Below are 22,843 nucleotides of genomic sequence, written 5' to 3'. Positions count from 1 at the left end.
CTCTGGGTCTGTACTCATTAGAGATTAGAAGGATGAGGGGGGATCTTATTGAAACTTACAGGATACTGCAAGGCCTGGATAGAGTGGATGTGGAGAGCACGTTTCCACTTGTAGGAAAAACTAGAAGCAGAGGACACAATCTCAAACTAAAGGGATGCTCCTTTTAAACAGAGCTGAGGAGGAGTTTCTTCAGCCAGAGGGTGGTGAATCTGTGGAACTCTTTGCCACAGAAGGGTGTGGAGGTTAAATCACTGAGTGTCTTTAAGACAGAGATATACAGGTTCTTGATTAATAATGGGATCAGGGGTTATGGGGAGAAGGCAGGAGAATGGGGATGAGGAAAATATCAGCCGTGATTGAATGGCGGAGCAGACTCGATAGGCCGTGTGGCCTAATTCTGCTCCTATGTCTTATTGTCTTATGGAATTGGGTGAGTTCTCTGTGGCGCTGGTGCTAGCCCATTAACGAGAACGGAATTGCCCCGGGGCCAGCACCGCTTTTGTCAATGTAGAACACTCATATTTAATTCCCAGCGTCAGCACTTCATCTCTGAAACAGAGAATTTCCCCCATGGTGTCAGGAGTTGGCAATATGGCACAAGGACTTTGCCACATCCACCCATTTGTCTTTAATTAAAACATTGCAGACAGGTGGGAAAAATTTGAGAAGGAGTGGCATATTTACTGTGACACTGCGTTGTTTGATATATCAGAAAAGGTACAAATTTATTAAACTTAGTGGAACATGAAGCCGTCGAGAAATTCCGAATCTTCTTTTCCAGATGGATGAGGAGAAATAGGACCCTGAAATAATTCTAAAAACATTCAAGGATATTTGTCTTCCAGTAAAAATTGGCATGCATTTAATTAACCAAACCAAAGAGCAGATGAATCAATTCAACCTTATATGCAACCTTGAAAATGTTAGCACAGAAATGTGCATTTGTAACTCTCACTGATGAACGAGTCAGGGATCGAATAGTCTGCGAGTTTCACAGTGATCTAGTCTGGAAGCATCTGCTGCGAGAAAAAGATCTAGGGCTGGATTCTCCGACCGCCCCCCCCCCCCCCCCCCCCCCCCCCCCGGCCGGGTCGGGGAATCGCCGGGGGCATAAATCCCGCCCCCGCCATCCTCCAAATTCTCCTGCCCCCCACAAAAATTGGCTCGGCGTGGGTCGCGCCACCCGCCTCAGAGAATGGCGGGATCTAGCGCGACTCAATGGGCCCCGGGGCTGCCCAAATTCTCTGCCCCGCAATGGGCCAAAGTCCCGCAAGTCTTTTGCCAGTCCCGCTGGCGTAAATTGGAGTAGGTCCTTACCGGCAGGACCTGGCAGCGCGGGCGGCCTCCGGGGTTCTTGGGGGGCGGGGGGGGGGGTGGATCTGGCCTCGGGAGGTCATGGTATTGGTAGCCTGGCCCGCGAACGGGGCCCACCGATCCGCGGGCGGGCCTGTTCCGTGGGGCACTCTATTGTTCCGTACCGGCGGCTGTAGCAGTCCGCCATTGCTGGTGCGGAAACAAAGCCCTCTGCGCTTGCGCAGGGATGACGCCAGCACACGCTGGTGCTCCCTCGCATGCACCAACTCCCGCCGGCCGGCGGAGGCCCTTCGGCGCCGGTTGGCGTGGCGCTCAGCCCTCTTCCCACCAGCCGGCAGGGCGCAAATCACTCCAGGGCGGGCCTAGCTCCTGAAGGTGCAGAAGATTCAGAGTTGCCCGTCCTGCCGATTACAGAAGAATCTCGGCCCTAATGTTACAAGCAGCCATTCGCATCTACCTGCTAAATAAACAATCAGACACGACAAGCAGAGATTTTAGGCAGGAAACATCAGTATTCACAGTAGAGCACACCCTGCTCCAACTTTCATGGCCATTGCCCTCAGAATAGGACATTTTGTTTTGAATATGGCAAACAAAGCAACAAATATGGAAAGTGAATCACTTCACTAAATGCTGCAGATCGACACCACATCAGCCTTCCTCTGCCATCAGCAACATAGCAGATGGTCAAGGGTCAGAGAGCTCAGATAAACCAGCAAACCCACAGAACCTCCAACAACACTCTCTTGTGAGAGAGTCGATACTGTCACAGAAAAGGATGAGATCTTCACCACCTTCAATATGATCTGCAGGAACACAAGACTGTAGGTGAAGATTGATACTGGAGGAAAGTGTAACGTATTGTCCAGCCTAATGTTACAGGAACTAGACCCAAATGCAGCATCAGACCCCAGCACCAGAGCAGACCTTGTGGTTTATGGTGGACAAACCATCCATGAATTATGCTAGTTCTACCCTCTGCAATGTCAAGTTGTGTAGTGCACAGCAAATGACAATGGTCAGGGAGACCCAAATTGGCACATATTGCAGGGCGTCAGCAGATCCAGTCAGGCATCGGAATCTAACAAATGTTCATCTCTGCATTCGTCCTGGTAGGAGCATTTCTCACATTGTATCATTCCTCTGCCTCAGAATGCAGATGCTGGATCGGTGACACGGGTCACCTCTTAACAGGTAACCCTCATCTCCAAATAGCCAACCATCCAGTTGTGCTGGATGCAAAGTGATATAGTATCTGGGAGTGTCTGAGGATATAAGTGGCACGATTACTCCCAGGGTACTTTGCACACACTTGTTTGTGGCAGTCACAGATGATCTTCACATTGGCTTTAATCAGAAAGCAGGCAGGATTCAGTCTTTGTGTTTCCTTCATTTTCCATATCACTCCTTTCTGGCGTGATGGTGTTGGGGGCCCAAACTAATGTCATGATATCAGATTTTACGACAGAGCGACAGGGATAGCTTTTGGAATTGCAAGTATAAAATTATGCTCTATTAAATAAGTTAGTCACTAACGAGACAATAAGGCATTCAGGAGAAATGTCTTTGCACAGACAGAGATGGGAATGTGGAATTTGCTTTCTTCTGGAATAGTTGAGGCAATTGATGATAGATGTTTTTTAAATGGAAGATAGATGCCAACATGTTGGAGAAAGGAATGGAAGGATATATTGGTGGGATTAGATGAAAATAGAGGAGGCTTATGTGGAGCATAAATTGGTTGGGCTGAATGACCTGTTTCTGTGTTATATATTCAATGTTGCTTGACAACTCATATTTTGGTACTTTCTCTATTATTCCCTATTAATTCAGACACAGGAGTTGCCTAAAGCCTTTGTTCAAAGTTAGTGCATTCTCATGTGTTTTATATTAATTCTTTGTGTTTGCTTCCCTCACTCCTCTCACAATATTAAGACAGTCATATTTTGTTGAATGTGGGCAGACTCTCCTTAAATTGATAAAAGGGTAATCCTTAAGACTAATTTGCAGTCTATTAAAGCTTGTCGTTCAAATATTATTCAGTACATAAAAAAATGCTCATTGATGAAAAGCTTGTATCTTACTTGGATAATCTTTCGGATGGGTCTTCTCTGACCAATTTCCGTAAAATGTTAACCTGTATTTTGCTGTTCCACAAGCACAACAGTCCTGGATGGGTCTTTCTGTGGTGTATTCTTCACCCAATACTGAAAAGGAAATGGGAGGATTGAAAGGAGAAATGTACACTTATTCGCTGCTAACTACATTTTGGATCAGAAATGAATTAAGTTCCTTGCAGGATCAAAACTGGAATGTTACACATTTAAAGTCACCAGGGATGCAAAGATGAACTGGGTTTAAATGTTCCCCAGACACTTAAATCATGAAAGCAGCTGAGGGTAAATTTTTTTATGCTCTCTAATCAAGAAATATTCCAATTATTTTGGGACTGCCAGAATTTCAGATGCAAAAAAATGGTGGATTTAAATTCCCCCTCCCCCCCCCCCCCACAAAATGGCGGCGGAACATGGCAATTCTCTGCGAGCTCTCCCTTACAGATCCTCTTCCTACATGTTTTATAACCGTTATTTATAGTATGTTCTATGTTTTCATGTGTGGAGCGATCTGCCTGGATTGTAAGCAGAACAATACTTTTCACTGTACCTCAGTACGCGTGACAATAAATACATCAAATCAAAGAGAGATCAGCAGGTTAATCTATGTTGTCTAGAAATTACTGTTAATTAATTAGCTATTGGCTTAACAGTAATATTCCTGGCATTGTTTTGCTGACTTGTGATGCTGTTTTAAATGATTTGGCCACTTGGAACCCTGGAACCCTTCCCTCTTCCAGCCATCAGTTTCCCATTTGCTAAAGTGTAGGAGATGTGCTATCTTTCTGGCCAAAGTGCATCTCCTCACACTCACCTAAGTTGAAGTTTGTTTGCCATTAATTTACTACTTGGCTCCTGGGATGAGAGGGTTGTCCTACAATAAATTGGGTCAATATTCTCCGGATTTGGAAGAATATGAGTTGGTCTCATTGAAACCAGTAAGATTCCGAAGGAGTTTGACAGGGTGGACACAGAGATGGTTACGCCTGGCTGGGAGATCTAGAACACAGATAAAAGGTCTTGGGATAAAAGGTTGATTATTTAGGACTGAGGTAAGGAGAAATTTCTTTGTTCAGAACATTGTGAATCTTTGGAATTCTCTATCCCAGAGAATTGTGTATGCCCCATCATTGAATATATTCCACGCTAGGATAGATTGATTTTCGATTTCTCAGGGAAGCAAGAGAGCTGGCAGGAGTGAGGTTGAGAGAGAAGATGAGTCACAATTGCACTGAAAGGCAGAGGTGTCTTGAGGGGACGAATAGTCTACTTCTACTCCTATTTTCTCTGTTCTTATATTCTTACTCTGGGTTATTCTATGTGTGAATCAGTGTAGCATTTACTTGAATCAAATATTCTTGTGCACACATTTTAGCAGATTTGTTTTATTCACAGTGCTAAAAGACAGAGGACAGTGGATGGGAGGAAAGGAGCAGAGGGCCAATTTTGACACTAGTTTGTAACTCTGTTTATGTGAAGGTGTTTTGAGTGAGTTACAATTTCAGCCCCCACTGCCAGCATCAAGGACCAATGGTCAGGTTTAACTATGACAAGACAAGGGCAGCTCTCCCTATTGCTCCCAATGATGAACATTGAGCCCAGCTTTAGACAAGAGCCTCCAAATGCACCCATTCCTGCAGCCATAGCAGGCATGCTGGAGATTTCTCTGAGCAAGGCCGGCAATGTAATGTCAACTATTGTCAAATTAAGGAAAGGTTTGACCTACAGTCTTTGACTTGGAATAACTGGGTTAAGACTTCCCAAATTCCTGACACTATAGATCCTTTAATGCTGGTAAAAGGAGAATAGATACTTTTGTCCATCACAGCAGATTAGATTGAACTCTAGATCACAGGAATAAAAGAAGATCACATGCAGATCTTAGGCTGAATAGTCATGAAACAGATACTTTGATGAATTAATATAATGCACAATCAAGTGGCTGAATTACAGTTTTGGCCCTAATTCACATGATAATTAAAACTGGAGCAGATCATGACTTTGTGCCAAAGTGTAAACCAAATGATAGTAAATCGACTACGCCCGCATATATCACTCACCTCATTTAAATTTACAACAAAGTCAATATAAAATAAAAATGGGGCGAGATACAAATTGGAATTCCAGCTTTTTGTCACTTGCATTACAGTACTGCACAAAATCAAAATTGCCCACACTGATTTGAAGCTATAACAGATACTTGAAGCAAGCTGCCTTTAGAGAATTCCACATCACTAGCGAAATGTCTAGTAGGAACGACAGAAAACAGCAAGGGATTGTACACTTACCTTTCTCACACAATCTCTTTGTGAGTGCCCCATCATCCTGGAACCAGATTATCCGCTTCTGCACAATGCTGGCTCTACAAAGGAAAATGGCAAATGAGTTTCTGCAGCTTGAGAGTTGTATAGGTAACAACGGAATGCAAGAAAGAAGTAAAGAGACAAGGTGCTTTGCCCAGATGTGGTTTGATTCCACAATTAAAATCTGTTGGTCGGGTGTAATACAGCATGGGATCGGAAACTGAAACTTTATAAGATAAAGAAAGAACATACTTGGATTTATAGAAGAACTTTACTGCTCTCAGAGATGTCCCAAAAGCAATTCGGGCTCACTCAAGCACATTGGAAATGTACACATTGGTTGCAAGTAGTTAGACATGGATGATAATTTGCATGCAGTGAGTTCCAAACAAATGCTGATTAAATATATAGTTGGAGATCATAATGTCTGTGTGCAACCTTGGTGTCACTTTTTATCCTGAGATGAGGTTCTGACCTTGTGCCATCTCAAGCCTAATTCCAACTCCATAACATTGTAATCTCGTCCTGTCTCCACTCATCTGCTGCTGAAACCCTTATCCATGCCTCTGTTATCTTTTAAGTCAACTATTCCAACGCACCTCTGGCAGGTCTCCCACATTCTACCCTCCGTAAACTTGAGGTCATCCAAAGCTCTGCTGCCAATATCTTAACTTACAGCAAGTCCCAGTTCTCGAACACTTCTGTGGTCATTGACCTACATTGGATCCTGGCCAAGCAACATTTTCATTTTGAAGTTCTCATCCTTGCTTCCAAATACCTTCATGGCTTTGTCTATCCCTATCTTCATAATCTCCTCCAACCCCACACCCTCCGAGATATCGGTGCTCCACTAATTCTGGCTTCTTGTGCATCCCCAATCATAATTGCTACACAGTTTATGAGCATGTCTTCAGTTGCCTGGGCCTCAAACTCTGGAATTCCTTCCCTACACCTCTCCGTCGCTCTGCCTGACTTGCCTCCTTTAAGTGACTATCTCCTTTATGTCACACTTTGCTTTTGTAATGCCTTGGAAAGTGTCATTGCATTAAAGGCACTATATAAATATAAGTAGCTGTGGTTGTTGTATATAGTCTGTTTCAGTGGTGTTGGCTGATGGATAAATGTTGACCAGCATTTACAGTGGTACTTAAAGTTGGAAGACAGACAGGCAGGAGCTGAATTCATTTGCAATGTGCGGTAGACTGTTGCATCCCATTTAAAAGGTCAGAGTGGTAGCAAGAGAAATCAGCGCTCTTTCTGGAACACCAGAGGATGTCATGATAAGAAGATTCCAATGTGTAAGCCCATGCACCTCACAGCTCAAATCAGTGTTCCCAATGTGCAATGGAATCGTTCCCGGTTGGGAAAGGTCACATGGAACAGCCAAACAGAGATGATGAGATTGTGTACAAAAAGGCGCGAATAAAAGATTGACAATTGGCAATGAGCAAAGAGAATTAACAAAGCAGGAAACATGCTAATAAGACTGGACAATGCACACAGCCAACCTGGCAAAGGGGGATGATTGACAGGCAAAATAAAAGCCAAGTGAATACAATTGCTTGATGTGAAGACATGCCATCAGCTGTGACAATTACTTGCATCTTTAACATACAAAATGCTCCAAGACAGTGCTTCTGCACTGTAAATTCTATGACTTAGCAAGAGTGTTACCAAAGAAAATCTACCCATTAGAACCACATAAGAGGTATTTTCCTGACAGATTTGACGTAAATTTTAAGGGTCATCTCAAAGAGAGACATTGAGAGGTGGAGAGATTTGAAGCTGGAATTCCAGACTTAGGGCCTTGGAACCTTGTAAAAATTACACTCTTTCTTTTCGTATTAATATAATCTGTCGGGGTTTGAATCTGTAGAAACAATGCCATGTTCTAAAAACCAGCTTGTACTAGTTTAGAACTGTGAGATAGCTGAACTGCAGAAGTTGTGAGCACAAAGGAAATGCATGTTGTGCCATGCACAGGTGAATGATGTTCATATAAACACACATGATTGAACAAGAGCCACATGATTGTGTATATACATGGAAAGTTCTGACTGGTCACCTCAGGGGGGCCAGTTTGGCGGGTGGAGGGGAGGGGGCCGTGTTGTCAGCACAATAGCAGTCCTCTCAAGGAGTTTGGTGTGGCTAAGAAAGGATAATGATAAGAAAGAAGCAGGAATGCTTGAAACGTCACAAGGAAATCCAAATTTAAAAGTGTATTCTGCCATTCAGATATGACAAGGGAAGAATAAAGCTCGTATTGCTCTGCAAATCACTGACCAGCCTTTATCTTTACTGTATAAGTTTGTCTTGCCTTTCTCTTAATATAGCTGCTCCATAATTGAATATTATTGTCACATTCAATCCTGTTAACAGAGTTAAGTCCCTACAAGCTAAACACAAGGCCACTAATGTTTGAGCAAAGACAATCAGGACTATGGAAGAGTCCGGAAGTGGAGGAACACAGATCTCAGGAGGGTTGTGAGGCTGATCAATAATGTAGACATAGGGAGGGGCTCGGCCATAGAGAGATTTGAAAATGCAGCTGACAATTTTAAAATCGAGGCGTTTTTGGACCAGCAGCCAATGAAGGTCAGCGAGCAAAGAGGTCATGAGTGAACGTGCTATGTTCCCAATTAGGATACAGGAGCTAATGCCTTGGGTGAGCTCAAGAGGTTGCACGATGGGAGGTTGGCCAGGAAAACATTGACAAAAGCATATTTGAGGATTTCAGCCAAAGGTGAGCTGAGGCTGTAGAGGAGACATGCTATATTATGGAGATGGAAGCAGGCACTCCTGATGATGGGGAGAACACAGTGTTTGACAGGTTTAAGTAACTGTCTGCATTCAGAGTGAAAATTTGACAAGTGACCAAGTCATTTGTAACAATCATTGGTGAAGGAATTGTTCTTTTAGTTAAAAATGGAATTGTTCTTTTAGTTAAAAATGAAACTCAAGAGACCCAAAGATTATTTTAATCATATCTACTCCCATTTTTGCACTCTTTTCAATACAGTATTTCCATTTCTGAATCAACCATTCCAGAAGTGTGTGTTCTTTTGCTGTAAAAATTTGCATCATTGAAGATTCCTGTGAACCAACCATTAAAAAATGACTCAAATAGCCATGAATCTCTATGGTTCATCATTGCATTCCAAATAAGCCACACACTAACAGAATACTTAAGCTCATTTAAATATTGCACCCTCTCGGTGCCAAACAGTAAATTTATCTTGTATTCTAGTCCATCTTGTTCAACTGAACCACAGACATACCTCGTCAAAACAGTACATCTATGTACCCATCGAATATATAACACCCAGAGCTATAATAGCCAAGGAAAGAGAGCTAAGGAAAGAGAACTGCACAGCTTGCTCTGTTCAAGAAAATGGTTAATAAAATTACAAGCATCTTCAGTAAGTCAAAATCTCACAGCTCAGTGGGCTCAAGTCCCACTCCAGAGACGTCAGCACACAATCCATGTGGATGCTGCCAGTGCCAGTGGAGTACTGCACTATCAAGTGGTGTCAATTTTTGGATGAGGCATTAAACTAAAGTTCTCTCTCAGATGGATATAAAATACTCCATGGCACTCATTTGAAGAAGAGCAGGGTTGTTGTCCTGGCCAATATTTATCTCTCAACCAACACTTCTAAAAGAGATGACTTGGTCATTATCTCATTGCTGTTTGTGGGAGCTTGCTGTGCACAAATTGGCTTCTGTGTTTCCTTCATCAAGACAGTGATTACACTCCAGATGTATTTTTCATTGGTTGAGACATTTGAGGTTACGAAATATGCTCCAGAAATGCAAGTTTTTCTTTAGACATGCCTGGGTCGGTTGTAAGCTAACATATAAGAGAATTATTTTAATGGTTAGTCAGCAACTTGTTAATGCAAAATGCCTTGGAAAGGTAACATTAGATATGGTAACAGCACTATTCAGCTGATCTTGTGACTGCCAGAATGGAAGAAATCAAAGTTGCTGGGCCTTGGTGGCCATTGTTTGCTTAATTCTTCCAATGTATGTACATCAATGACCAGTTACTTTCCAGAACCTCAAACTTGAGTCCTTCACTGATGAGCAACAGAACTTACTTCAATATAATGCATCCTGAACCAACAGCGGGTGCTGTCCAAAAGACCTGGATGCGCGTCCGTCTCCTGGGTGTGCTCTCTGTGACAGCGTATGGGCAGTTTGTCATAAACTGCGTGTCCTCATGATCAATTATCTGAAGATTGAGCAGGGGAGAGAGAGAGACATTTGTTAATAGTATTCATTATTTTTTAAAGTTGCAATTCATCCAAAACCTTTCATGATCTTGGGGTGTTTTGCACTCAATGAAGTTCTCTTGAAGTGGAGCCCCTGTTGTAATGTAGGAAACAAAGCAGCCAATTTCTGCACAGTAAGCTCCCACAAACATCATTATGATTCTGTTGGCTGCACAACAAAATATTGGCCCAGGTCAATGGGATCTTCAAAACAGCGCAATGGGATCTTTGCATCGATCTGAGAGGGGCTACAAAACCTTAACTTAACATCTGACCTGAAGGACCACAATTCTGATGGTGCAGTGCTCCCTTGTTATTGATACCCAGAGTGTCACCCTGGATTATGTGCTCAAGTCTCTGTTGTCAAACTTCAACCTGTGACTTTCAACAATATTGTTCACTAACCCAGAGCTGTCACTAGTTAGTAGCATTTGTTAGGTATTAACCTATTTCACAAACACATAATAATAATGCAAGAACCAATAAATTATGAAGTAATTTGCAATGATAGATAAACCAATCAATGAAATGTAATCATTCATATTTCTAGCAATTTTAAATGATTGATAGATTTGACATTCAAATCTATCATCTAATTATAGTTGTTGTGCATCAACAATTAAAATGGAATAAAGCCAACAAATATTATCCGAGATGCAAAATTAGATCTTTGATGGGAGACTTAGGCTAGAGCTTAAATCATATAACATTGACTAGGCATTCTGACATCATATAGATTTCATATTGTACACAATCACCCTTAATGACTTTGACAGAACTGTCCACATTTCACTTTTGTTTTCTAATGCTCCTATGAAACACATAGGTGCGCTCTATTACATTAAAGGCACTCTGTGGGATTCTCCATCGGCGGGTTCCTCCATTCCGACAGCAGCATACTCACACCTGTGGGTTTCCAATGGCACGGGGTGGCCACAAATGAAAACTGCATTGCCCCGGCTGCGGGAATGGAAAATCCGTCTGCCAGCGGGGGCGTGCCCTTCCGGAAAACGGAGCTGGCAGGACGGAGAACCCCACACATTATAGTATGTTTACATAGAATCCCTACAGTGTAGAAGGAGGCCATTCGACCCATCGAGTCTGCACTGACCCTTCAAATGAGATCTCTACCCATTCCCACTTGCCCCCCTATTCCCATAACCTAACCTACACATCCCTGGACTTAAAGGGACAATTTAGCATGGCCAATTCATCTAAAGTGCACATCTTTGGACTGTGGGAGGAAACTGAAGAACCTGGGGGAAACCCACGCATACACAGGGAAAACGTGCAAACTCCACGCAGACAGTGACCCAATCTGGAATTGAACCGGGGTCAGAGGAACAAGCATATAGGCAAACCACCACCTCCACGTTCCACTCCAAGCCACACACCATTGCAACTTCAAAATATATCGGCCATTCCTTCATTGTTGCTGGGTCTGAATTTTGTCATCCCCTCCCTAACAGCACTGTGGGTGTACCTACACCACATGGACTGCAGTAGTTCAAGAATTCAGCTCACTATCACCTTCTCGAGGGCAATCAGAGATGCGCAATAAATTCTGGCCACATCCCATGAATGATTAAATAAAAAATAACATACAACTTACTGGCACAAAAATGCTTCACAAGACCATCTGCAATTTTTGCAGAGGTGTTAACCCATTTAAAATTAAATCAGGCAGTGCTTCTGCTGATGTAGTGAAGAGAGAGAAAATAGTTTCAAGACCCAAACGTTAACATCCCACAGCTCAAATCAGGCCTAAATGTATTCCATGAAAATAATGTGTAACAATAGTAATTACTCAATTAAACTTCGATCTTCCAGACCGAAGCATATCTTTCATCATGTAAGGAAACAGGAACAGGTGTGGCTTTCAATCTGTTCACCATTCAATTAGTTCATGGTCAATCTGTATTATAACTATTTATCCATCAATGTTCTTTGATCCTTAATAACCATACCCAAAAATGTATTAATCTCAGTTTCAACATTTTCAATTGACCCTCAGATTTGAGACGAGAAAATTCCAAATTTCCACTTGACTTTATGTGAAGAAGTGGTTTCTGAATAGTTCCGCTCTAAGTTAAGGTTAATAAGGTTTCCTTTATTCTAGACTCCAGAATTCAACTCTACCGATCAACTCTACCGATCAATCACAACCACCTTGAACAGTGCAACAATTTCAGCCCTTAATCTTAATCAAGACAATACAAGCCTAGTCTATGAAACCTGCCCTCATAACAACTTATTTAGTCTCAGGATCATTCTGGCGAATCTGCACTGCATCCCCTCCAATACCATTCCTGTGATTTGGTTTCAGAGCTGAAAGCAATATTCCAAGCGGGTGACAAACCAGAGCTTTATATACTGTAACTTTGATTGCAACTCTGCTGCTTCATTTAACACGGGTGTGTCAAAAACAGCTCAATACAGTACCTTTAACTGAATGGAATGTCCCCAGCCACTTCACAAGAACATTATAAAATGTAACAAGATATTATATCAGCAGAGCAAAGGTTTGGTCAAAGAGCGCAGGCATGATGGGCTGAATGGCCTCTTTCTGCACTGTAACATTTCTATAGTTCGAAAGAGGTTGCTTTTAAGAAACAACTGAGGAGGAAGAACCCAAGATCGAGAGGATGAGGGGTTCAGGGAGGGTGTTCCATAACTTGGGGCCCAAGGTGCTTTACAATCATACAAAACTTTCTGAGCTGTATGAATGTTTTACTCCTTTATTCTGATTCGAAACAAATCATCACTGTGTACTGAAAAAGGAATGAAAGAGCGAGACACACAGACTGATAAGGTTTCAATCCATTTGAAATTCTAATGATTCAAAGTATATTTTGCTGCAGAATGTTTTCTAAATGACCCAATCATTAGAATTAAACAAAAACAAAATAAATAACACAGGAAATGAGGGGGGGGGGGGGGGGGGGGGTCCTTTAGAAAATGAATTACCAGATCATTTGAATAGAAGATTAGATGAGTACAGTTTACAGGATAGATAGAGAACAGACTTGCAGTGTTGTTAATTGTATGGTGTTTGAAAAATGACAATTGAGAAAAACAAAAGCAGCATTTCTCCTTATTTTTCCATTTGTTCAAAGATAACCCAAATCCGAAGTGATTGAATCTCTCTCAATAACGGCTCCGGAAAGCAGTCATTTTCTCGATTCAAGAAAGTGAATCTGCAGTTTAATTGTGCACGTGGATTGTATGTTGGCTCCAGTTCAGAGTTATTTAGAAATGGTCTTGATGACAGGATTTTTGCACTCAGTCCTAGTCACACTCACATACGTGCACACTAATACATGTGGATACATACATACTGATTCTCAACACACATACACACACACGCACATGCACACACAAACACACTGACATACACATTTACCCACACATAAGCATCCGGTCACCCACACACTTTCTCATATACACACACTCACTCAGACTTACAGCGTTGTCATGTGTATGTATGGCAAACGACAAGTGAGGGGAAACAAAGAGAGCGGTTCTCTTTTTATTCTATATTTGCGCAAAGGTAACCCAATTCTGAAATTATTTAACCTCTTCGTAATAATTACTGCGAACCAAACATTTTCCTGAACTGGGAGTGAGCGAACCTGCAGATTAACTGTGCACATATCCACTTAACAGACACCAAACATTTATATCAGAATTCATTCGCAAGACATTGTGAGTGTGGCCCCCACACACTTGCTTTCTTGTGAGCAGGGCATTGGCGCTTCTCTGCGCCCTAATTGGGAGTAATGGTTCTGCTCAAATGTCACACGCTCTCTCCCTGATTATCAACCCTGCCTCGCAAACAAATGTTCACCTCGATGTGAAAGGTGGGACTGAATGCTTTAGCCGTTTCCTAGTTTACCTTTGCCATGAAGGGATGTGCTGGACTGGGGTAAAGGATGGAGTGGGGTGAAGTGGGTAGGAGAGGAAGGAAGGGAGGGTGGTCACGGTGGTGTGATGTGACTTGACCTACCTGAAAGTTGCCAGCATATTCCTCCTCCCTGTCGCCGTCCTCGCCTTCCCTGAGAGCTATGAGTGTGAAGCCACGGAAATAGGAGGGAACTGTGGCCGAGAGGGTGACTATAGGGAGAGGAAGGGAGAGAGGGAGACGAAATAAATTAGCAAACGGAGAAAAACACACCAGACGCAATACCTGTAAAGTTAGCTCACAGATTTCAAATTCTCGGCAGAGTTAGGAGGGGGCACTGAATACCAAAAAAAAACACATTAAAATAAAACTTAACAGGATTTGATTTATCTTTATGGAGACGGCAGTCTAGAAACAGTTATCAAACACCCCGGAAACAAGTCCTGGAAGAGAGGGTGAGGGAGTAGTCTCGTTCATGCTGGAGGCGTCTGGATTGCACTCGGATTTGCTTACCCCGGTATGTGCTGCCTGGGGTGTAGAATTCGGGATTCCCTTCGATCTGGAGGTTGAATCCGGTGTTGCCGTCCCTCCGGCTGCCCTGAGACCGAACGATCCGGTTGCAGTATCCGTCGGTGACCGGGCTCTCGTCGTGAAAGGAGCCGATCGCCGCGGGAAGGGCGAGGAGGAGAGCGAGGAAGCGCCAAGTGAAGTCCATCGTGTATATTAGTGTGTGTGTGTGTGGTTCTCCCTACTGTCTCTCACGCTTGGTGTCTTGCTTCTGATCTGCAGCTGAAATAGACACAAACGCACAGGGAATGTCCCAGCTCGCGTGAAATTGACCAGACCCGTCAGTTTCACAGCTGCTGCTTTTTAAAGTCGGGTTTCACGTGTTAACTGTGCAACACCACCCCACGCACGGCACATACATACACACACACATACATACACAAAAGCTCCCTTGCTCAATGCTGATTGAGCGGCACAGATACAGTACAGAACTGCGCGGTGCGCTGTTTTAACCTTCCGCAGTGTCCATTTGACTGGACAGCCTGATGATTCGCACAGGGGAGGGGGGTGGATTGGATGGGAGGGAGGATTTTTTTTGGAAGGGGGTGGGGGACGGGGGACGGGACATGTGGGCTGGAGGTAATTGAGAGGAATACCGAGAGAACACAGTGACAATGCTTTGCTTCTGCAAGGCGTTTCCAAGGCACTGGTTAAAGAAGCGAGCTGAAACACTCGCCCCACACACACACTCAAAAAACTTTTCAACAAGCTGGAGCGCTGCGAGACACAAACCGCTACAGCTACATTGAGAATACAGGGAAATAAAGGGAGCAAGGGCCCGTGTGCACACAGGAGCGAGTTCTGTTCGGCTTTTTGGCAAATTGTTGACTGGCGCGGGGTGGGGGTGGGTGGAACATGTTTAAGCGCACAATGTCAGGCCATGTTAAAAATCAGAAAGCAGTTTAGTTTTACACCGCGAGTCGCGATCTGGGATTCCCCGCCTGACAGAGCGGGGGAAGCAATTTCAATTAGAAAAGGCAATCAGAAATCTGCTTTAAAAAATGCAACTGTTGCGAAAGAGTCAAGGAGCGGGTTAAAGCAGCTCTCAAAAGAGCTGGAACAGGCCAGGTGGGCCGAATGGCCTGCTGCTGATGATTCTAGTCATTCAGGCATTTACATTTGGGTTGGCCACAAACACACTCCAAGTGCCGCTTCGGGATGGGATCCTGCACCTTATACATTGAGAGACAGCGAATCCATACCCTGTTGATGTTTGCTGTTTTGTTGAAACAAACGTTTCCTTGTGCATTTCAACACGACTTGATCCCTTATCCATGCCTTCCTGTCCCTAACCCAGCTTTGGCCAGTTCTGTTGCCGCCGTATCTCAGTCACTTGTGCAGACTGAAAGCGTTCCTTCCCACTGCGAGGACAGAGACTTCGTGTTTTGCCTCACGATTGATGACAGCGAATAAGGTAAAATCATATCATCAATTATTCATTTTCGAGATTGCTTGGTGTTTACAGCCGAAATAAAGAGATATTGAATCATCAATAAAGGCTACCAGTTATATCCCAGAACCTGTAACTGCACTTTGTCTCAATCCACTTCACTGCTCCGGCTCCACATTTGCATTGTATTACAGAAATCTGGCGCCACTGTAAATACAGTACAGACAGTAATTTATTTCACTTTATATTTGGGATTGTCCACCGCTTTCCATCTTCCTCCATATAGATCCATCTGGCAAAAGTTCAAAGTGTCAGTGACCCTATCTCCTCAGGGGTCAGGTAATTTTACACAGAAGTTTGTAAGTTTGCACAGTAACATTGCACCCAGAGAAGGAACTCAATTTATTTACAACCTTTCACAAGCTCAGGGTGTCAGTGAAGTGCTTTGTAAGTGCAATCATTGTTTAAATGTGGGAAATGTTGCCACTTTGCACACAGCGAGCTACCACAAAGAGCAACGCAATCATGGTGAGATAATTTACTTTTTTGCGATGTTATTTGGGAAATAAATATTGGCCAGAACCCCGCTGCTATTCAAATAGTGCTGCTGGATCATTTACATCCACCCAGAGGACTGAAGGGCCCTGAGTTTCATGTCTCATCTGAAGGATGGCTTCTCCAACTCAGCACTGCACTGGAGGTTCCAGGAGCAATGGTCATAATCCTGTGTGCTTGCATTGTTCTAAGATATCCTTGTTTCCGTTTACTTCACCCACCCATCAAGTCTAGTTTCACTGCCTGTGCTGTGTTTTCACCTATAATACAGGCGGCATGGTGGCACAGTGGTTAGCACTGCTGTTGAACTGAAGTTCGATTCCGACCTCGGGTGACTGTCTGTGAGGGGTTTGTACGTTCTCCCTGTTTCTGCGTGGTATTCCTCCCGGTGCTCCGGTTTCCTCCCATAGTCCAAAGATGTGCGTGTTAGATGGATTGGCCATGCTAAATTGCCCCTTAGTGCCTAAAGGTTAGATGGGATTATGGGGATAGGGCGGGGAATTGTGCCGAAGTAGGATGCTCTTTTGGAGAGTCAATGCAGATTCGATGGGCTCCTTCTGCACTGTCGGGATTCGCTGATTCTAACACACGACAACATGCCAATCCTGGCACAGTTGCATGCACTTGCTCTCAAGAAGAAGTCTGACTCCAGGGACTTGAAAATAACCACTTCAGCTGACATTCTCTGTGCAGTACTGAGGGAGTGCTGAACTGTTCGGAGGTCCCGTCTTTCAGATGAGATGTTGAGCATCTGCCCTCTCAGGTGCATGTGACTGATCACACAGCATGATTTAAAGAAAAGCAGTGGTGTTCTCCCTGTTGTCCTGGCCAATAATTTACCCTTCAATCACCATCACTAAAATGGGCTGAACTGGGCATTATCACATTGCAGCTTGTGGGAGCTTGCTGAGTGCAAATTGGCTGTCATGCTTCCTACGTTACAACGTTGCCTGCACGTCCAAAATGCATCACTGGCTGGAAATCTTTGTGAGACATCCTGTGGTTGAGAAAGATGCTGTTGGAAGGCTTGTCTTTCTTTTGAAATTAACTCTCAGCCGGGGGGGGGGGGGGGCACCCCTTTAAGGGGTTTTGCTCCAGGAGATGACAACAGCAAGTTAGATCTTCACAGGATGTAAAAAAACAACTCTGAAGCCATGAACTGGGGACTTTTCCAATGCCATCTCTACAGGTGCCATTCTGGGAACACAATATTGGCACTAATATTATCAGAACCGTGACATTGTACTGAACACCAGGGGTGAACTGGTGCTGGTGAATGAACAACTCCATTTCATAATGTGTTACATTTGCATTGATTTCGATAAGGGTATAAAACACTCTACTGATTCCCTAACACTCATCCCACTCTACTGCCAGTTCAATCCCACTCCTCCCTGATTCTGAATTTCATTACATGGTATTCAGAGATTCTTATTATCAGTATTTATGACATTAAACTCTGTCTCTGTTCATTGTTCTGTGGACAGTTAAAATCAATGGCGGGGCAGCACTGTAGCCCAGTGGTTAGCACTGCTGCCTGCGGCACTGAGGACCCGGGTTCGATCCCAGCCCTGGGTCACTGTCTGTGTGGAGTTTACACTTTCTCCCCATGTCTGCGTGGGTTTCACAACCCAAAGATGTGCAGAGTAGGTGGATTGACCACACTAAATTACCCCTTAATTGGAAAAAAAATAATTGGGTACTCTAAATTTTTTTTTAAAATCAATGGCCAAGGTTGTTCAGAAATGAGTGTTTAATGCAAGTATTTAGATTTTTTAATTTAATGTTATTTGTTGGTTACATAGTAAGATGGCATTCTTGATTTATTTTGGGTGAGGGGTGCAGAGCAATGATGGGTAAATGGAGTCGGGGTACAGATCAGCTATAACCCAGTTGAATGCTGGAGCAGAGTTGAGGGGCTGAATGTCCTGTTTCCTGTGATGCATTGGATGAAGAATCAGAACGCAGTGTTAATGAGTGGCCCAGGAATGGGTCGGAGCGGTGGGGTTTAGCTTCACCTAAGGGAGATTTGGAGCACTGGAATGGAAGTTCTGGCCATGACTTGCAACTGAGAGGTGGCACTGGATACATTTTCAACATGGAGTGTGTTATCTATGTTTTGTGCAGGATGGTGGAATCAGGAGGACGGCAAGGGGGATTGAATGTGGGGCATGGCTCACTGCTTGGATCCCATGGGTTCAGAAGTGGGACAGGGAAGAAGAGCACAGGTTTGTACATGACATCACCTCTCCCTATCTTTGTAACCTCCTCCACCCTTATAGCCCTTCAAGATCTTTGGGTTCCTCTACTCCTGGCCTCTTGCAAAACCCTGATTTTAATCAGTCCACCATTGGCAATCATTCATTTGGCATAGGCCATAAATTCCCTCCCTAAAGGTTTCTAACTCTCCACCTTTCTGTCCTCTTTTAAGATATTTCTTAAAACCCATCCCCTTGAGCAAGCTTTCAGTCACCTGACCTCTTTGCGTGGTTTGGTGTCCTATTCTGTTTGATTACGTCCCTGTGAAATGCCTTGCAATGTTTTCTCATGTTAAAGTGCGATATAAATGTAAATTATCGTTGAGCAGCAGCAACATATGACCTGGCACCCCTGTTTCTGATAGAAATCTGCAAACATTGAATAAATTGTTTTTTAATTGGTTCCTTGAGAGAAAGGTCTTGTGGATGCAAATAAATCGGAAAACTGCATAAATATACATATTTCTCTCTTTTTGCCTCCCTGGAACACATGGGTGTGTTAATGGGGCTTCAGTTTTTACCTGGTCAATCAGCACTTCTTGGGGTTGAGTTTTACTTTGGGTGGAATCAGCAAATCATCACTTACATAAATTAATACGAGATGTGCCTTATATGCTTATTTAAAAAAAATGAAAATCACAAAATGGTTTGTATCTGCATGGAGTTAACTAAAAAAAAATCTCAGACAGCTTTTGCAGCTTCCACTTACCAAACGTTCATTCACCTACAATGGAAATATTAACAAAGCTTAAGCAAATCAAAAGATCATAAGCACTGCTACCATTTATTCAGTAAGAAGTCTTACAACACCAGGTTAAAGTCCAACAGGTTTGTTTCAAACACGAGTTTTCGGAGCACGGCTCCTTCTTCAGGTGAATGGAAAGGCTTGTTCCAGAAATGTTTATATAGACACAGTCAGAGATGCCCCGGAATGCGAGCACCTGCAGGCAATCAAATCATCAAAGATGCAGAGAGAGAGGTAACTCCAGGTTAAAGAGGTGTGAATTGTCCCAAGCCAGTTCAGTCGGTAGGCCTCTGCAAGTCCAGGCTTGTTGGTGGGGGCCGAATGTAATGCGACATGAATCCCAGATCCCGGTTGAGTCCGCATTCATGCGTGCGGAACTTAGCTATAAGTTTTTGCTCAGCAATTTTGCGTTGTCGCGTCTCCTGAAGGCCTCCTTGTAGAATGCTGACCCGGAGATCAGAGGCTGAATGTCCTTGACTGCTGAAGTGTTCCCCAACTGGAAGGGAACAGTCCTGCCTGTGAACCGCACCGACCTCCTCAGAAGACAAACACGGGACACCACTGACAGAGTACCCTTCGTCGTCCAGTACTTTCCTGGGGCGGAGAAACTACGACATCTTCTTCGCAGCCTCCAACACATCATCAGCGAGGATGGACATCTTGCCAAGGTCATCCCCACACCCCCACTACTGGCCTTCAAACAACCGCGCAACCTCAAACAAACCATTGTTTGCAGCAAATTACCCAGCCTTCAGAACAGCAACCACAACACCACAAAACCCTGCCAGGGTAATCTCTGCAAGACATGCCAGATCATCGACATGGACACCACCATTACACGTGGAAACACCACCCACCAGGTACGCGGCGCATACTCGTGCGACTCGACCAATGTAGTCTACCTCATACGCTGCAGGAAAGGATGTCCCGAAGCGTGGTACATTGGCGAGACCATGCAGACACTGCGACAACGAATAAACGGGCATCGTGCGACTATCAACAGGCAGGACTGTTCCCTTCCAGTTGGGGAACACTTCAGCAGTCAAGGACATTCAGCCTCTGATCTCCAGGTCAGCATTCTACAAGGAGGCCTTCAGGAGACGCGACAACGCAAAATTGCTGAGCAAAAACTTATAGCTAAGTTCCGCACGCATGAATGCGGACTCAACCGGGATCTGGGATTCATGTCGCATTACATTCGGCCCCCACCAACAAGCCTGGACTTGCAGAGGCCTACCGACTGAACTGGCTTGGGACAATTCACACCTCTTTAACCTGGAGTTACCTCTCTCTCTGCATCTTTGATGATTTGATTGCCTGCAGGTGCTCGCATTCCGGGGCATCTCTGACTGTGTCTATATAAACATTTCTGGAACAAGCCTTTCCATTCACCTGAAGAAGGAGCCGTGCTCCGAAAGCTCGTGTTTGAAACAAACCTGTTGGACTTTAACCTGGTGTTGTAAGACTTCTTACTGTGCTCACCCCAGTCCAACGCCGGCATCTCCACATCATGGCTACCATTTATTCAAACTGTGTGCACTGGTAATCATTCTGCTGTTTTCACTTACACCTCGTCGGACACATTTTTTAATTGATTTGTTCCATTGCCACCTTCTCTTCGCCTTACACCCATCATCCCTTTTGTCATTTAATCCCTCCTGCCTTACACTTTATAACACACTTTTATTCTCACCTTTCAGCCACCACTTTCCCTGCCTCTGTGCTCAATTGAGACGTGCTACATCTCAAATGACTTCTAGTTCTGGCAACAGGTCACCAACCTGAAACATTACCTCTGTTTCTCACTCTCTGCAGCTTCCTCCTGACATGTTGAGTATTTACAGCATCCACAATGCTTTGCTTCTGTTGTGTGCAGCGAGCTTAGATGTAAACGGTGTCTGTTTATCTCAATCATTTTTTTAAAAATTAATTAATGCATTTATTGTTTATTCATAATAGCCCTTGAGAAATGGTGGGAAAGTTTTTTACAAAGCCAGTTAAGAGTCCATCCCATTGCTGTGGGTCTGGATTCCCATACAGGCCAAATTAGGTAAGGACAGTAGATTCTATAAAAGACTTTAGTGAACCTGTTTAGTGCTTACTGGTCATTACGTGGTCATCATTATTGATGCAATTAAAAACAAAACCGAAACTTGTTCAATTAGCTGCATTTAAACAGGGTGGAATTTGAACATATGTTTCTCAATATTTAGCCGCAGATCGGGATTACTGGTGCAGTATATTTACCACTATGCTCCCACCTTCACATCAAATTTGTTACCCAGCTGCCATCTATAATCTATCTCTTTCAACTTTACATGGTTTCTAAAATAAAACTTATTAATTGACTTTTATTAAAGTAATTACAAACAGTTGGCATTTAAACATTTTTCAAAAATAGATGCAAATGGAAATAACATTTCTCATTTCCTTGCTGATAACAATAATTACGTAGAAGTTTTACACCCTGGCCATTTGACCGAACAGGACAATACCAGCATGTATGCTCCACATGAGACTCCTCCCACCTGTACTTCATTTTGCCCGATCAATATGTCCCTTTATTCCCTTCTCTCTCTTTACAGAATTGGCCCTTAAGAACACCCATACGATTTGTCACAAATATCCCTATTGGTAGCAAGTTCCACATTCTAACCACTCTCTCTTGACATCAAGGCATCATCTGACCAAGTACAGCACCAAGGGGCCATAGGAAAACTGGAGTCCATGGGAATCTGGGGAAAACCCCTCCACTGATTGGAGTCATACCTGGCACAACAGATTTTCACAGTAACTTTATTGCTGTGTTAATGTAAGCCTACTTGTGACACTAATAAAGATTATGATTACTTGGTTGTGGTGGGCGGAGGTCAATCATCTCATTGCTAGGAAATCACTGCATGAGTTCCTCAGGGTGGTGTCCTAGGCCCAACCATCTTCAGCTGCTTCATCATTAACCTTCCTTTCATCACAATGTCAGAAGTGGGGATGTTTGCTGATGACTGCACAATGTTCAGCACAATTTGCAACTCCTCAGATACTGAAGCAGTCCCTGTCCAAATGCAACAAGAACTGAACAATATCTAGGCTTGGACTGACAAGTGGCAAGTATCATTCGTGCCACAAAAGTGCCAAGCAATGACCTCCAGTGAGAGAGAATCAAACTATCGTCCCTTGACATTCAATGGCATTACCATCACTTAATCCCCCACTATCAACATCCTGGAGGTTACCATTGACCAGAAACGTAACTGGACTGGCTACATAAATACTGTGGCTCTCAGAGCAGGTCAGTAGCTAGGAATCCTGTGGACAGTAACTATAAAAATCCATCCTGTTTATTTCCTTTGTTCCAATTTCTTTTATTTTATTATTTTGTTCCATGGGTCCATAATCGGGACGTGCCTCAAAGTTGAAATAGT

At 43.6% G+C, this 22,843-nt stretch overlaps 1 protein-coding gene across 1 annotated transcript in view; it reads right to left on the bottom strand.

The window, feature by feature from the left end:
* The window catches only part of spon1b (spondin 1b), a 401,065-nt gene extending 386,077 nt beyond the window's left edge, over positions 1-14,988 (bottom strand). The window contains 5 exon segments of the mRNA XM_038807896.1: positions 3,399-3,521; positions 5,717-5,790; positions 9,832-9,965; positions 14,012-14,118; positions 14,420-14,988. Coding sequence (XP_038663824.1) covers positions 3,399-3,521; positions 5,717-5,790; positions 9,832-9,965; positions 14,012-14,118; positions 14,420-14,621 — 640 coding nt within the window. The 5' untranslated portion in view covers positions 14,622-14,988.
* Positions 14,989-22,843: the final 7,855 nt, after the last annotated feature.

This window comes from Scyliorhinus canicula, chromosome 9 (assembly GCF_902713615.1).
Source record: "Scyliorhinus canicula chromosome 9, sScyCan1.1, whole genome shotgun sequence".
Classification (NCBI taxonomy): domain Eukaryota; kingdom Metazoa; phylum Chordata; class Chondrichthyes; order Carcharhiniformes; family Scyliorhinidae; genus Scyliorhinus; species Scyliorhinus canicula.
Note: the sequence above shows the minus strand (reverse complement) of the source record. Positions and strands in the feature narration are given on the sequence as shown.